The sequence below is a fragment of the Scardinius erythrophthalmus genome (genome assembly GCF_964197995.2).
Source record: "Scardinius erythrophthalmus genome assembly, chromosome: 23".
Lineage (NCBI taxonomy): Eukaryota > Metazoa > Chordata > Actinopteri > Cypriniformes > Leuciscidae > Scardinius > Scardinius erythrophthalmus.
This window is the reverse complement of record NC_138243.1, coordinates 27,000,271-27,017,021: the sequence shown is the minus strand read 5'-3', so window position 1 is coordinate 27,017,021 and position 16,751 is coordinate 27,000,271. Positions and strand designations below refer to the sequence as shown.

The following is a 16,751-nucleotide window of genomic DNA, read 5'->3' as shown; positions in this document are numbered from 1 at the left end:
CCTGGTCATATGATTTAATGCACAATGGCATTTAAAAAAAAGTCATTCTAAGGTACAAGTTAAGCCATGTTATGAACTGTTTTCGTGCTAAATATATTTGGTTTCTCATTAAACCTGATTCTTTTTTATTGCATGCCTCTCTTATTTGTAATCATTTGGCTTGTAGGTTTATTGCTCCCTCTGACGGAAAAAGGGTGAAAGTGCATTTTATTTCCCTCCATGATTAAAGGCAGAGACTAAATGCATTCTTCGCAAAACCAGTTTCAAACAATTTGTAATAAAAGGCACACCATTTATTATAATTTTGAAGTGTCCAAAAAGCCTCACTATTGCTTTGAGGTTTCAGTAAATGCACTCTACTGTTTTATTTATTTATGTTTTTGGACACAGATCTATAACAGGAGGTCAGTGAGGTTTAAGAAAGACAGTTTATTTAGCATCGGGGCAGAAAGGGGCATGAGAGTTTTTGCAAGGAGAGGGGCAAGGAGAAATCCGTTACTGCTGGATACGGCGGATGGACTGGATCTGAGGGGTCTGGGAATGGGAGCCAAACTCCCTGAAGTGTTTGTACTCCCCACAGTGGCGGTCACACTCCATGATATACTGGTATCCACGATAACCAGGGAACTGGTAGCACACAAACCTGTCGAATGCAGAGAGAAGAATTTATAGTGGTGAACAAACAAAGCGTGAAATGGAAGCATTGAGGGGGAAAGCCATTCAGACACTCACGCTCCGGACTGAACACGCAGAGAACCGACTTCGTTGTTGCACCATCCCATAGCCTGAAGAGAAGGGTAATCGTCACTGAGCTCTCCCTTGCGGCCCAGGAAGTTCTCCATCTCATAGATAGTCATTCTGCACTCCCTGTGGTTCTGGGTACAATCATATCAAACATAATGACATGGAGCATTTTTCTCTCTCAATGCATTACTCAAAACGATGGTTGCAATATGAATGATTGCAATCATTGTGGATATTGTATAGAAAATCAATGCAAAATGGCAGGTTGGGTCAATTATGTATGATGTGGTTTGTTAAGTGAACTTACAGCGCAGGAAATGGGTCTGAAGGAGGTCATTCTCTCGATGTGGTAAGCATTGCTTCCCCCGAAGGCATCGCACTGAGGGTACTCTCCACGCTCCAGCACAAACTGCTGACCCTGGTAAGAGCCGTGCTCGTAGCCCACCCACCTGAAGAGAGACGCAGGGTGAAGACAGGAGCCTTGGCAGAACTTGTGGACCACAGTGTTGTTATGGTTTACTACAGTAGGTTACACTTTATTTAAAGGCGTCTAATATCTAATGTCTAATATTAAGTAATTACTCAGCTTACTATACTATAGGGTTAGGGTTTGGTTTAGGGTTAGTTGCATGTAATTAAGCCTAATTTATAGTTATTACTATAGTAACTATGTAACATATGTAACAATGACACTGTCAAATAAAGTGTTACCATTAACTAAAATTAAAACTATTAAAAATAATTTGTTAACTTAAATAAAGCTAGAATTTAAATACATATAGGCATATTAGACGAAAAACTAGAAATGCTGCCTTGGTTTAGGTTGAAGTACTGAAGTAACTAAATCTGGAAAAATGTAAAGCTAAATAGAAATATTAAAAGACTAAGAAAAATTATGAAAGCACATAACACACTTGAAAATTTAAAATATAAAAATAAAAGCGAATGCAAATTAAACATGATATTATGAAATTGAAGACTGTCATGGCATTTTCTTGTAAAACATTCTCCAATGATCTTTGAGAAATCGTTTTTTACTGTGCACTAAAATTCAACAAGGAGAAAGGCTTGCACACATTGTAGATTTCTTACAAAAAAATACTTTCCTTCAGAGGCCAAACAAGACAAAAGTGTTCAGTTACAAGGACAAAATGTTTTCTATTCACATCATCATCAGTGTAAAATAACACTTTTATTTGGATAGGCCCATGAACATTTCATTTCAGACTTTCCTTGTACATCAAAACTTCTTAAGTGCCCTCTCTGCTCAAAAAAATGCCACATGAAATAAGGACACGGTTGTGAAACAAACCTCTGATGACCAAGAATCACCATTACTATTACTCATACCAAGGGTTAGCAATTTTAACAAACCATTAACCGTAGATATTAAACTTCTGGCACTTAACTAGCACTGTTTGTTATACAACATGAATGATAAGCTGACTTACTTTAAGGGTGAGACCTGAGCCAAATTTAGAGAATTGGGATTTTTTGACTAAGAAACCACTGAGAATATGGTAGCAAAACTCCCTAGCAACCTACTAGAACTGCGTAGAACTATTTACAACAAATAGAAGCAAATGCATAGCAACGCCTTGGCAACCACCTACAACTCTCCAGCATCATAACAGTGAGTTCTGCATGGATACCACTCGCATTTTCTTCAGAAAAAAACAAAACAAAGCGAGCTGTTTTTCGTGTGTGTGAAGGGTCAAATCATGGTTTAGGTAATCCGGAGTCACAGTTAGTCTAAACAATTGGCACAAACCTCTGGAACTATTGAACAAAGACTTTGGAGAAAACACTCACGCTCCGCTCTCCACTCTCAATGAGCGCACGGACTCGAAACCGAACTCCATGACATTGCAGCACTCTGAGGTGAACTCATGGTGACGACCCTGGAAGCACTCCTCGTCGTACACGATGATCTGGAAGACAGAGGTTGGGCACCTTTAAAGATTTCAAGGGCACATTAAGACTTCCACGTTGGGGAAAAGACCAAATGGGATGTGAACTACTAACAAAGTTCAACACCAGTGGTTGCATATCAAGAATCATACTAGCGAATTACAGCAAAACCTTCCAGATAACAGCATTCCTTGAGCACTAAACATTATGCAATCTATTCGGACGTGTGTAAGATTCTTTGGAAAATGAAATCTTGTTTTGCAGATCCTGATGCGTGACAGCACCGTGTCAAGCGTACCTTCCAATGGCCAGAGAACTTGGTGCAATGGTGAGTCATCTCGTCTGCTAGAAAACAAAGAGCAAGTTTGTACAAGTCAAATATGCAGATTTAACGTATAATTAGTCTATTAACCTGACAAACAAATGCCAAAATCATATCTCAAAACATGCTGAGAATGCAGTTGAGCAGCTAAATGAGATTTTGCATAAGCAGAAGTTGACTATGTGACTAAACTGACTCTGTTTTTGGAGTCATTCTCTAGTTCTCTGAGCAAATGAGAGGAAAGCCTCTCTGAAAGAAGCCGAGGCCGGTGGCGGTGTGAACGTATGAGGGAGGTGGGGGACAGACAACGGGCCCGTAGCGGAGAAGAACTCACCTCGCTTCGATGCCCTTGGGACGTCCTGATGTGAGAGTGAAAGCTGGGCATGTGCATGTACCCTTTTAAAGCCTCCCCTGGCAAAGGGCCCGGTAAAAGCCCCGGCTCAGCAGCGAGGGAGGAGCCTGCCATTGTCAGGCTGACAAAGGAGGGGTTAAATCTATACAGCTGGAGAAGTGCAAACGCCACACTATCCCCGCCGGGCCAATCTCTGCGCCCAGGCCTGGACACTCAGACCTGGATACACTCGAGTCACATGCACATACATGTTAAGGGCCGACGCGGATCTGAGACGGTGTCATGCTCAGGGAGAGATGTGGTGGTCTTGGTCTCGTTCCATTACGATGCTCTTGTTTTGGCTCGGTGAATGCGTTAAAAAGAATGATTGATGGCAGGGGAGGTCACTGCATGTCTACAGTTATGAAGATGTTATGCACTTACAGTAATAAAAGAAATTCTGAAGTGCTGTAAGCAACGATGCAAAAATAATAATGTTTGAAAATGCCCCTTGTTTTGTGCACCAGAATAATTTGGCAAATATAAATAATTTAAACATATATCCTTTGAATATGTGGAGGAAAAAAATTATTTAGGTCCTTATCATTTTTAATAGTTTCACATAGTTGAAAAAGTGCGGGGAAAAGCTATTTACACGCTTTAAAAAAACATTGAAAATTTTAATTATGTATTAATCATCTTACATATTCTAGATTTTTCTTTTCAGATGAAAAATAGAAATCTAATGCATTTTACAAAAGCTTTGCACGTTCACTTTCAAATTACCCTAAAAAAATTGGAGTCGGTAAGATTTTTTAATGTCTTTTTTTAATGTTATTATTCTCTTATGCTCACCAAGCCTGCATTTATTTAATCAAAAATACTGAATATTGTGAAATATTATATAATAACTATTTTTTTTTCTAAATATGATATAATAACTATTTATTCCTGTTATCAAAGCTGAATTTACTCCAGCATTCAGAGTCACGCGATCCTTCAGAAATCAGATATGGTGATTTGCGGCTCAAGAAACATTTCTTATTCTGATGTTAAAAACAGCTGTGCAGTTTAATACAGCATTTATTTGAAATATAAATCTTTTGTAACATTATATATTATATACATTATATATTATCACTTTTGACCAATTTAATGCATCCTCGCTGAATAAAAAACCCATGCTTTAGAACGATAGTGTACGGTATTGTAATATTATTTGTCGCATTGATCTATTTATTGTCATCATATGTGTTATTATTTATATAATTCAGAACTGGCATTTCCATATAGTCTCAGAAACATAGGGAAAACCTGACAGAAATAATTTAACCACTCTGGATTTGTTGTTTTTATCTGTAAAACACAGAATTCTGGCATTTAATCATTGCAAATAAAGGACATATAATGTAAAATTAAACAAACAAAAAATGTGACTGTGACAAAACAACTTTTTATTTGTATATATCACATTTCATATATAAAAATGCAGCTCAAGGTCATGTCAGAAAACAACAACATTTACTACCGGTATATAAATGAAGATAGATAAAAACAGTAAAAGCCTCCTATAAAGCTAAATCATGTTAAGGTTCGTAGGCTGCTCCTATTTTTCAAAGGTTATTTCTAATCATTCAGAGAGTCAGTGAGGAGAGATACATTGCGGTTGTTACAGGGCTATTGTAGCATTCATTTCAGAAGATTGTAGCCGTAAATCTCCCAGCACAGGTTCAAAGAGTGCCAGCGAGATTCTGTGGAACTCTATGTGGAATCCTTCAGTTGCATAACAAGCTCATTCTGCATCTGCTATCACACTACATTTAAAGACACAAGCATGTTTTAAAAATGCCATTTAACATGTAATATAAATCCAAAGAGATCATGGGAAACACAATGATTCCCAATCCCAATCATTCAGTTTCTCATTATTTCTTTTAGGCTTAATATTACATTTTCAATGTATTTGTATTTTTCGATATGGTATGTAGACGTTTCTTTTCTTATGGCCAATAGTATGCCCCAATAGTAATAATAATAATATTAAGTGTATTAAATATAATACATTGTGTTAGATATAATATTTAATATGTAGCTATATATACTACACCCATACTACAATATATATATTTTTTAATACTACATTTATTATTTTCATATTTTTTTATAACAAAATCAATGAAAAATATGAAAATAATAATTGTACTTACAATTTAAATAAATATGATATTGTTATATTATATTACAGGTGAAACTCGAAAAATTAGAATATCGTGTAAAAGTTTATTTATTTCAGTAATTCAACTTAAAAGGCGAAACTAATATATTATATAGACTCATTACATGCAAAGTGAGATATTTCAAGCCTTTATTTGTTATAATTTTGATGATTTTGGCTTACAGCTTATGAAATCATTTTAATTTTGGTTATTGTGTAAATTTGAAAAATGAAATCTCAGAAATTTTTAAAATGTTCATAAGCTGTAAGCCATAATCATCAAAATTATTTGAAATATCTCACTTTGCATGTAATTTTCTATATAATATATTAGTTTCACCTTTTAAGTTGAATTACTGAAATAAATTAACTTTTGCACGACATTCAAATTTTAATATTTGCTAAAATTAATGCATTTGAAATAAGAGTGTAACTCTGATGCAAACATCACAGCAGTTATACTCAAGAGAGTCAGAGAGCAGAGTAGAGCGGATTAACATCACGTGACCTCTGACCTGTGTGTGTACGTTTCGTCCATATGTAGCCTATAGCATAGAGTGTAGGCTAAAGGGGAAAGTGCTATTGTCAGGGCTTTCCATTGACAGTAAAATGCTTACAGGCGCTCAGGGTGAGCCTTCTGGGCTATGCGATGACCCTGCGGCTTTGGCACGGGCAAACTCTGATGACGACGTGTTTCTATTGTACGCCGAGCGCCTCTGCACTCCCCTTGCCAGGGTATAAAAGCTAGAGCACTGGTCAGAGGGGGCCAGCACGAGCCAGCCATCCCAGCACAGCTGTACTCAAGCAGGTAAGAGCCCAGGTCAAGTGGATACAGCTACAGCTGGGAGTCCCTTCACTATTATCTCATGGATGTAGTATAGGGAATTGCCCTGGATTCACTTAATTTTCGGTTTTGGTTTTTGTGGGATTGAAAGCAGCCATTTTAAATGCAAAGCCCAAACCCTACCATCCCTACACCATTCAACCCCTGTCCCACAATACCAGCCCTGATGGATATTTTGGAGTATGTGCACCAATTTCAAGCCTCATGACCTTTCCCACCCTTTGCTCTTTCTCCCACAGACGTTCTTGAACCCCTTCACCATGTCTCAGACCACCAAGTCCGCCTCCAACCAGGGCACTGATGCCAAGGACAAGGGAGCTCCCGCCCCTGCCCCCACCAGCAAGGCCCTCAAGACCGGAGACCCCGGATTCATGGGGAACTACAAAGTAAGTAACTGCGTTTGAAGGACTGGATTTGGGCAGACAAACCACCTACTGACATTTACGTAATGTTGGGATTAGCATGAAACCTACACTCTTAAAACAAATCAATAGTTCCATGAAGACCCTTTAATATCCATTCCAAAAAGATTATTAAAATGTTCTTTTAAGAACTGTTCTCTGCGGAATCAAAAGGATTCTTCAGCAGTCTTAAAAATAACAGTTCTTTAATTGCATATAAAGTTCCATTTAGAACCTTTAGCCTCCATGGAAACTTTACAGTGGAAAAAAGGTTCTTTTATGAATGTTCTTAACACTAAGAATAATGGTTCTTTTAAGATGCTTCCCAAAAAGGTTCACTGCAAAAAAGATGTCAATAGTGAGTAAGTGGGATACCTGCTCATGGTCTACGTCTTCCTCTCTTGCAGATCTTCCTGTTCGACCAGGAGAACTTCCAGGGCAGGATGATGGAGGTCCAGAACGAGTGCATGAACGTTTGTGAACGCGGAATGGACAGAGTCCGCAGTATCATTGTTGAGTGCGGCCCGTAAGTCACTGACCAATGGATTGTGTCTAATGTGGATGAGAAAAGCATAAATCAGTGCAATTTTAGGATCATTGAGATGCTATTATAGAGTTTATTTAGTTGGTACCATCCTTTCCCCTCCAAACTCATGCTGTCATCCCTTCTCCCCCCCTCATCCACTGTCTGGTACACATCTCTCCATGATGTGCATGTCTTCAGCTTTGTTGCCTTCGAGCAGACTAACTTCCGTGGCGAGATGTTCATCCTGGAGAAGGGCGAGTATCCTCGCTGGGACACCTGGTCAAACAGCTACCGCAGTGATTGTCTCATGTCCCTCAGACCCATCCGCATGGTAGGACACTTCGCAACTTCTCCTTTACACTAAGTAAATTAAAATGCATGCTTCTAACTGGCCATAATGCCTACAGGACCCCATGGAGCACAAGATCTGCCTGTTTGAGCTGTCCGACTTCAACGGCAACAAGATGGAGATCCAGGAGGATGACGTGCCAACCCTGTGGGCGCATGGCTTCTGCGACAGAGTGGGCAGCGTGAAGGTCCCCGGTGGAGCGTGAGTAACACATCAAAACTAACCAAACAGCGATACTATCCCATCTTTCACACATTCTGAATGACTCTCTTCCTCTTTTTAAAGTTGGGTGGGATACCAGTACCCCGGCTACAGAGGATACCAGTATCTGTTTGAGTGCGGAGACTACAGACACTACAACGAGTTTTGCGCCTTCCAGCCTCAGATTCAGTCCATGCGCCGTGTGAGGGACATGCAGTTCCACCAGCGCGGCTGCTTCAATATGACCGCCGCTAAACAGTGAACAGTGAACTTGCAGCATAGCAACTAGCCTTCTCATGGCACTTTTTATCCCCGTTCCTCCCCCTTTTCTCTGACTTCTCCCACCTCAGAATAGATTCATTTAAATGGTCCAGGACATAAAACTGACTTTTTATGATGCCAATAATAAACATGTTTTGGAAAAATAAGAAAAGCTGACTTGTCTTGTTACTCTTTCCTAATTTTCTCATTAGCATTAATCAGTAACATTAAAGAACGCAATACAAATGCACAATTCATTAGGCTAAAAAACTATTTCTTAGGGGAAATGTTAATATTCAAAATCTTTTTTATTTTTGCTATTAGAGCTATTTTTTGTGTAAAAACAAACAAACAAACAAAATTCCATCATTCAAATATAATATAATATAGGGTTAATAATATGTTCTAAATGTATATATAAATAATAAATCAAATATACATTTATGTAAAACATTGTAATATAAACTTTTAGAAATATTTTATTTTATCTAGACATTTCAAATAAAATTAATTAACATTATTATGTCAATTTAAATATTATAAATGAATGTAAACTCAGATCATGATAAGTTGAGGTGCCATGTAAATAATGTTATATTCCCAAATTTAGTCTAATATGCAGTTTTTCTTTGAAATTTATCTTGCTCTCTTTTACTACGATTTCAGTGCTTTACTTACACATTTCGACTGGATATACATAAATAAAATAATATATAATAAAAAAAAATGTATTTTAAACTTACAATAAAAACATAGGCGTAACGTCATGGTCACATGATAAGACCGCTTCCTGTTTGCTGTTGCGAAAGCAGACCTATTAGAGCCAAGATGGCGGCGCTTTTCAAAGCACGGAGAGGTCAGTAGAGTTACTGATTATTACTGCATGTTTACACCAGTGTCATCACAGCTCATGAGCGACTCTGTCTGCATGTAATATACCGCTGGATGCATTTGCAGCTGCTTCATTAAAGGGACCAGTGCAGAATGATTCTAAGCACATCAAAGTGTGCAAACATTTGACTGTCTGAATCTCTTTTGGAAACTGAATAAATATTAACATAACATAGAACTATTCCCTTTATATGACGCTGTTTCGGCTAGGACTTAATTTAAGACAACAAACTAGCCATCGAATAGAATAAGAAAATCATGTGCTTACCTTATTAAAATGAACTTGAAATGACTTTTCCATGACAAGGCATGAACACGTTATAACATATTATGAAATGTTACTTTATTGTGTTCGGGTTATTTTGGGTGGTTATTGTCATTTATGGGTTTAATTTTTACTCTGACAGGTGACAGCTGACTGTTTCATTTAAATTTCATAATAAATGTCACTCAGGGTCCTTATTTAAAAAATAATCACACATTGTGAACTTCGATTTGTTATATGAAAGGATTTAACCATGTACACAAACACAAAATTACACTTTAATGCTCTTTTTAACATTATAGCTGTTATGGACTGCGCGCAGGCTCTCCATGATCTTTCACCTACTTTTATTCTGCAGGCTCTGCGCATGCGCGTGGACTTATTTCATGCAGTGGTGAAAGTCCTCACAGTTTTTTTTTATTTTTATAAATCAAATATAAACACATGTCCCAGTTACACTTAATGTTGTCGCATTTTCCTGGTTAAATATTACCTTACATTACATAAAAAATGTAATTCTATTTTGGAATTTTACAATGTTATTAATGTTCCATTTATCAAAACCAAGTATAATTCTCATCAAGTTAGTGTTTTAAGCAGTTTTACATTTATTCCATAATAATAACTAAAGGCAGTAACAATTTAAACAATATATTTTATTTGTGAACTGATGTTCAGCTGTTCTTTTTAATCGAATAAAACTTATTTTCGGGTCATCTCGGTAAACACTGGTGACAGACACTGGTAGCATTAATTGCTCTCTTAAGTTGTTTTATCATTATTCATTTGAAAATTCACACAGTATACATGCTGATATCATCCCTGTTTCTCTATCCATCAGCGCTGGGCATGGCGGTAGGCCATGGCGTTCGCTGTTTGACCCAGTTGGCGGAGCTGCCAGAGCTGCACCAGATGATGAGGCAGACGTGTAGAGACTACGCCCAAAAGGAACTTGCGCCCATCGCTGCCCAGCTGGACAAAGATCACATGTTCCCAGCCAAGCAGGTAAAAGAAACCTCCGCCATGGAGCTCCACAGTCTACAATAGTCACTGCCTCTTGATCTGAGCATATGAGGATGACTGTGGTTGATTTTGACCGGTGTAGGTTCAGGAACTCGGAGCGATGGGAGTCATGGCTGTAGAGGTGCCAGAGAGTCTGGGTGGAGCTGGGATGGATTATCTCGCGTACTGTCTCGCTGTGGAGGAGCTCAGCAGAGGATGTGCCTCGACCGGAGTAATCGTCAGTGTGAATAATGTGAGTCGCCTTTTACTCGCGCCACGTCCAAAACCAGACACATTCTTCCCTACCATATATCTGAAAAACAGTACGCCAACAGAGTATTTTGTCCGAATACATAGCTAAAAGTACCCCGATGACCTACTACTTCTGCCGAGATTCTGAGGTGCGCATTCAATGGACACTTTATTATCCCATGAGACCATGGGTGAGGATTTATGAATGGCAGTGAAGTGACGCAACTGATGCCGTAGGTCACATGATAATGACAACATGGTGGATGTAGTACTTCCAAATTTCACTCATACTACACACATTCATACTACATAGAACATACTTTTTTAATGCTCAAAACGTAAGTAACATACCAGATGTAGTATCTTCTATACTTATAATTCTGCTGAAACATCTATCTTTACTTAAAGGGGTCCTATCAACATCGCAAATCTAGTAAAGTTTTTAATATTGCCATATATTTGATCCCTCTCTCTATATTTTTTCCCTCTTTTGGAAAGTCGTTGAAACGCTATCGTGGATTTCTTTTAGAGCACATACAAAAATTATATTTGCTGTCACCTCCCATTCACAGCTATAGAAGTTTACCCAACTATGACGACTTATGCTTCTGATAACCCCGGAAATGCTTTTTTACTTTTTCATCTTTCTTTAGTGTGTAATGTTGCTGTTTCAGCATGAAAAAGCTCTGCAAAGTCACAAAGCACAAAGTCCCTCCAGTGGGAGTTCTTCTCTATATCAGTGCCACTGTTTCTGAACTCCCTGAAACGCCTCCATTGTAGTCTTGAGTTTTCTTCCGGGAACGAACACGTCACAATATTCCTCATTTCAAATTTTAAAAATGTGAAAATAAATATTTTTTTGGAACATTAAAGGTCCCCTTTAAGATTATGGTTAAACAACAAACACATGCAATGTCCATATGGCAAAAATATATATTTTCATATATATATATATATATATATATACTTATATATATATATATATATATATATATTTTTTTTTTTTTAAATCTATTTCAAAATTAGCCAAAAATACACTGCTAAAAATACAATTCCAATCTTTAATCTTTATCTTTTGGGTGATTGCAAAACAAAAAATGTGTAATATATTTTGTCATTTGAAACATAACAAAACAAGTAAAATGTCCTTAAGCTACACTGTTAACAACATATTTAGCAAATCTTTGTTTTTAGTCACTGTACCTGGGTCCAGTTCTGAAATTTGGCACAGAAGAACAGAAAAAGCAGTGGATTACGCCCTTCACCACCGGGGAAAAAGTGGGCTGTTTCGCTCTGAGTGAACCAGGTAAACACGACTGCATTTCCGTGAGCTCTGAAAAACACAGGTGCAAGTCACACACTATCTATAGATCCATAGAGTTTTCGTGCTTATGGTAACATCAGTTATTTCAACTGTGTGTGGTATGAAATGTGCTAAAGATGTGTTTTTGTTTTGTTTTGTTGCTATAAGGAAACGGCAGCGATGCAGGTGCAGCATCAACACTGGCCCGGCAGGAGGGAGACGAGTGGATTCTGAACGGAACCAAAGCCTGGATAACCAACTGCTGGGACGCCTCCGCCACCGTCGTTTTTGCCACAACAGACAAGAGCCTTAAACACAAGGTGCTAGATGCAATGATGAATGAGCCAATTTGAAAAACATTGATTATACAGAATAATTGTAATTAATGGGTTTTTAAAATTTCAGAAAAATGTGATTTGATTTGGTATTCAAGGGGTGAATAGGGGACATTTTCAAATAAGAAATATATTTATAATTATTTCAGTATGGTAATGTTTTTTTTATTCTACAGGGAATTAGTGCCTTCCTAGTGCCGATGCCTCATCCGGGGTTGTCGTTAGGGAAGAAAGAAGACAAACTGGGAATTCGAGCTTCATCCACTGCCAATATCATTCTGGAAGACTGCCGCGTCCCACTCGGCAACATGCTGGGAGAGCGAGGAATGGGCTTTAAAATTGCAATGGTATGATTTTAACATGCTGTTGTCATGCCAGTGTTTTTCTCCTATATGTAAAAATGATTCAAGCAAACTTAAAATGCTTCTGTAAGTTACTGTAAATAAAATTAATTTTAGGCAAGTTATAATACTAAAGCACTAGAGCTGCATGATTAATCGTTCAAAGATCTGCGCCAATTCGCCTGTGTCTATTAAACCTTTGACAAAATCACACCGGAGTATTCAGATCTGTGTTGGCACTGCCGCTGATACAGAGAGAGCTGTTGTCATGTGTAGATATGAAACAACTTCACAAACAGTCTATTCAACCATACAGTTATTTCTGTGTTACGAATATTCATATTATCACAGAAGAACTGGGATAAAAGTTTATAGTTCGGTTATAAACACTGATGTCTACGGAAGCATAGAGCAAATCAAAATAGAGCAAATCCCTTTTAGAAAGTAACATAGCGCTTCAAATAACGATTGTATTAATTACATTATTACGCCAGTAGGTGGCGACAAGTGACTGTTAAAACATTTATTTGTCATTGAATCATTCATTCAAGTGTTTGTTCAAATAAAACAAGTGAAGTATTTTAGAGTGAGTCATTGAATCATTCATTCAAACTTAAAAAAATAATAATTCAGATTAATAATACATTTTAAAGAAACTGCTGCAATCAACATTTCATCAGAACCTCTAGTAAATTACAGATTATTTTGTTAAGTTATCTGTTCAAAATTGCGGGAGAATCGTGATCTCTGTTTTAAACAAAGAAAACGTGATGCTCAATTTATCCAGAATCGCGCAGCTCTATAAAGCACTTTCACGTTTGCATTCTGTTTGCTTTGTTTACTCGTGATCTAATGCAGATGTTTTACGTCTAATGGCTTCTCTAACAGCAAACTCTGGACAGCGGGCGGCTTGGTATCGCAGCGCAGGCTATTGGTATCGCGCAGGCAGCGCTGGACTGTGCGGCTGATTACGCTCATAAAAGAACGGCTTTCGGCGCTCCGATTGGAAAACTGCAGGCAATACAGGTAAGGAAGGAAGTGGGAAAGTTTAGTGTTTTCATCTTTCACCTGGGATGATCTATAAATGCCTCTTTCAGTTTAAACTGGCAGACATGGCCTTGGCCACAGAAAGCGCTCGTCTTCTCACCTGGAAAGCTGCAATGCTGCGGGATGCAAAGAAACCTTTTACTAAGGTTAGTGTGTCTTCTCATAAAAAAAACGATTGTAAAATTCACGGTGAATGTGCTAACTGATTGTTCATACTTGATAAACTCCAAAGAGACCGCATAAGAAACTCCCTTGTAGACACTGTTAAAAATCTAGCTTATAAATGTACTGTATATGTGTGTTTCTTTGTTCTCCAGGAAGCTGCCATGGCTAAACTGGCTGCATCTGAAGCTGCTACCTTTGTCTCCCATCAGGTAATCATACAGAAATGTTGTATATTGTATACAGGGCTTGACATTAACACCCGCCAAATGCGTGTGTATTTCAGCAGTGGTGTGTAACACAGTCACTCCTAATAGCCACTTTGGCGGGTTGAGTTTTATATATAATATATACATTTTTCAAATGTAGTCTTTTAAAAAGGCAACTGAAATAATACTAAGTGCAATGTAGTGTTGCCAAAAACATTGATTTTCTGCTACATCAATACTGAAATATCTGAAACGCTTCCAATACTCATTTTCCACAGAATAGATACACGATACCAGCAGTGCTTTCTCTCTCTCTCTCATCTCTCTGACAGACACAAACCTGTCTCTCCTCACTCACTCGTTTCTTGTTGTTGGTGATACAGGGCTTGAATTTTGGCGTGGGATAAAGCATAAAGCCGCCTCTCAAAACTAAATTTACTTATTTTTCGCTGCTTATTCTGCTTAAAGTCAAATACACACAAAATAATGACAAAAAATGCTGGTCTTTGCGAGTATTCATGTACACACAGTCAGTTATGTTTTAAGGCGAGACACGGCAGGCAAAAACATCGTTTTTTTTTTTTTTTACTGGTCAATTTTGAGATTTTTGGATATTTGTCTTCAATAACATGTCTTCTTTCAGACTTGTGGTGAAAAAAAAGTCCAAAATACACATTTAGGTCTTTATTTTCAATCTCATTGGCTGATGATAAATCTTTAAAGCCCGTTTTCTCAAAATGACTTTTCTCTCATTCTCCAAGTCCGAAATCTCCACTTCAGTAGCACCGATATACACCAAACTTTCCAGTCTTGTACCTAGTTATATTATGAAGACATTTACTGAGGGATTTGTAAATATATTATTCCTAGCCTGATTTATATAACATTTTATTCCAAAAAAACATGGTGAAAATATTTTTTTAAGGCTATTGACAGTATATTCTGATTTACAGGATAACAAAAGTAGATATCCATAAATCCCTCAGTAATTTTTTTCCCATCTAATATGTGAACACAATGGAAAAATTATTTTTAACCTGGCTTTATCCAATACTCGGATTTCGTTTTTTAAAATATATGCAAATTAGCGCACATTTAATTAGATATTGCCTAATTTGCATATTTACACATTAAATTACAGAAAACTTGTAATACATTTTTTTTCTCATTTTTTTCTCTTCTTAATGTTGGTAATCAACTGGGAAAGTTTCATGGTGATATCTGCTAGTTAAAATGTTTACCCTATTCACCTGTAGTGTCTCGCCTTAAAGTGAACATGAACAGTTGAAAAAAAAAACCGTATGTGTAACAGTATAATGGATCTGTGCATTCGGTCTTAAAGTGACAGCAGCCTAATATTCCTGCTGCCAATTTATGAGATAATATTAAAAATATCTATATGGCACTCTTTCCCCATGGTATCGATGTTAAAACTGTGGCCAGTGATAATGCTGAGCGGCTAGTAACTTAAGGAAACCACTAGCCACAGTGGCTGGTGAGTAAAAAAGTTAATGTCAAGCCCTGATTGTATATATTTTTATTTCTAAAGCAAGAAACATTCACACATCATAGATCCAGTAACATGAGTATTTTGTTTAAATGCGAAGGCCATCCAGGTTCTGGGCGGAATGGGTTACGTCACAGACATGCCTGCCGAGAGACACTACCGGGACGCCCGCATCACAGAAATCTATGAAGGCACCAGTGAGATCCAGAGATTAGTCATTGCAAACAGCATTCTCAAAGAATATCAACAGTAGAAGAGCTGATGTCCATGCCAACTCGCTCTTCAAAACACTGCTGTTACATTACAGTGCCTGGTTGAATTATTACTGTGATTGGCCAGTGCTGAATGAAGGAACGCCTGTGTTGATGTTGCTCTATCTGATTCTGAGTGACATAAGACTGTTTAAAGTGCATTTTCATATTTGTGCCACAAGAGTTCAGTAGAGTGTCTGGATCTTTTGCATTGAATCATACTAGAGCACCAGCCATAAGGACTAATTGAGTTTGACCTAAAGAACTTTGCTGATTTCACTGGAAATTGAAATGCATATCTGATTGTACATAATGAATTGGATGTATTTGTTATGCATTTTAAAATAAATAATAATGTACAATTTTATTACTACAAATTATCTGTAGTTTTTATTGAAACAGCAAATATTCCTCTGCAGAAAATTCCCTACTAATAGTTTTTACTCGTGGTTCTAGGTTATTCATGACATGGGACACAGTTTAAGGATTTTGAAACTGCTTACATGCACTGGCACATGTTCCAGATGTTTCTTTGGATCATTTAAATGACAATGCTGAAATTATCGATAAATTTCAGTGGGCTTCAAAAGTCTTGAGATCATTAGCGAAAATGCTTCTGTTTTGCCTTTTTTAGCTTTCATAGCAAACTATGAAATATTTCTTATTCATTTTACATAATTACTTAACTGTTTCATGCTTTCAGTATCGTAAAACAATTTATTTCCAGGTTTATGTGAAAACATTTTTTGCATATGATTCTAAATTAAACCATTTATATCTTTAACCCCTTCAGGCCTGTTTTTTTTCCCGCTGAGTTTTCATTAGCTACTTGATAATAATATTTGTTCTTCTCCGATGTAGAAATGTCTCTAAAAAACAAGATTTGTGCCAGTGAATATTCTATTAGATTTTTTCGTGTCCACTACCATGGATGCCATGACTGAAGCAACGTAAGAATCATTATATTTTAACCGTAGTTATGAACATTTGTGAACTTGTGTTGAAGATTTAAAAAAGAACGCACAAACTGTATAGCAATCAGCAATGCAATAAGAATGTCTCAAAAAACTTGTTTGAGATC

The 16,751-nt window shown here is 37.3% G+C and overlaps 3 protein-coding genes across 5 annotated transcripts; 2 read left to right on the top strand and 1 right to left on the bottom strand.

Annotated features, from left to right (window-relative positions):
- Window positions 1–274: 274 nt before the first annotated feature.
- cryba4 (crystallin, beta A4) lies at window positions 275–9,617 on the bottom strand. 3 transcript variants are annotated; one of them, XM_081354446.1, is made up of 7 exons: window positions 9,265–9,617; window positions 7,144–7,320; window positions 2,954–3,000; window positions 2,557–2,675; window positions 1,052–1,193; window positions 733–875; window positions 275–643 (listed from the first exon to the last, which is right to left on the bottom strand). In XM_081354446.1, exons 3-7 carry the CDS (start codon window positions 2,990–2,992, stop codon window positions 496–498), a joined length of 591 nt encoding a protein of 196 aa, XP_081210572.1. In that variant the 5' UTR covers window positions 2,993–3,000; window positions 7,144–7,320; window positions 9,265–9,617; the 3' UTR covers window positions 275–495. The 3 variants fall into 3 exon arrangements, with proteins under 3 accessions (XP_081210572.1, XP_081210573.1, XP_081210574.1); XM_081354447.1 differs by having other exon boundaries at window positions 411–643; window positions 2,954–2,997; window positions 9,265–9,350; XM_081354448.1 differs by lacking the exon at window positions 2,954–3,000 and having other exon boundaries at window positions 411–643; window positions 9,265–9,615.
- crybb1 (crystallin, beta B1) lies at window positions 6,173–8,106 on the top strand (the record flags this gene model as incomplete). The annotated part of the gene is given in 7 exon segments (XM_081354445.1): window positions 6,173–6,268; window positions 6,272–6,331; window positions 6,607–6,753; window positions 7,176–7,294; window positions 7,493–7,625; window positions 7,702–7,844; window positions 7,929–8,106. Coding segments are annotated over 7 exon segments (876 nt in total).
- On the top strand, window positions 8,908–16,460 carry acads (acyl-CoA dehydrogenase short chain). Its single transcript, XM_081354444.1, has 10 exons — window positions 8,908–8,961; window positions 10,103–10,266; window positions 10,367–10,516; window positions 11,710–11,821; window positions 11,987–12,138; window positions 12,330–12,500; window positions 13,383–13,520; window positions 13,592–13,687; window positions 13,859–13,915; window positions 15,520–16,460. Exons 1-10 carry the CDS (start codon window positions 8,934–8,936, stop codon window positions 15,670–15,672), a joined length of 1,221 nt encoding a protein of 406 aa, XP_081210570.1. The 5' UTR covers window positions 8,908–8,933; the 3' UTR covers window positions 15,673–16,460.
- Window positions 16,461–16,751: the final 291 nt, after the last annotated feature.

Bases quoted from the DNA above. Each gene is read 5' to 3' on its own strand.
- cryba4 (XM_081354446.1), bottom strand. From the start codon at position 2,992: ATGACTCACCATTGCACCAAGTTCTCTGGCCATTGGAAG. The intron at 2,676-2,953 runs GTACGCTTGACA...TCTGTCTTCCAG, and splicing joins AGTTCTCTGGCCATTGGAAG to ATCATCGTGTACGACGAGGA. The intron at 1,194-2,556 runs GTGAGTGTTTTC...GTCTCTCTTCAG, and splicing joins TTGAGAGTGGAGAGCGGAGC to GTGGGTGGGCTACGAGCACG.
- acads (XM_081354444.1), top strand. From the start codon at position 8,934: ATGGCGGCGCTTTTCAAAGCACGGAGAG. The intron at 13,688-13,858 runs GTTAGTGTGTCT...TTTGTTCTCCAG, and splicing joins CAAAGAAACCTTTTACTAAG to GAAGCTGCCATGGCTAAACT. The intron at 13,916-15,519 runs GTAATCATACAG...TTAAATGCGAAG, and splicing joins CTACCTTTGTCTCCCATCAG to GCCATCCAGGTTCTGGGCGG.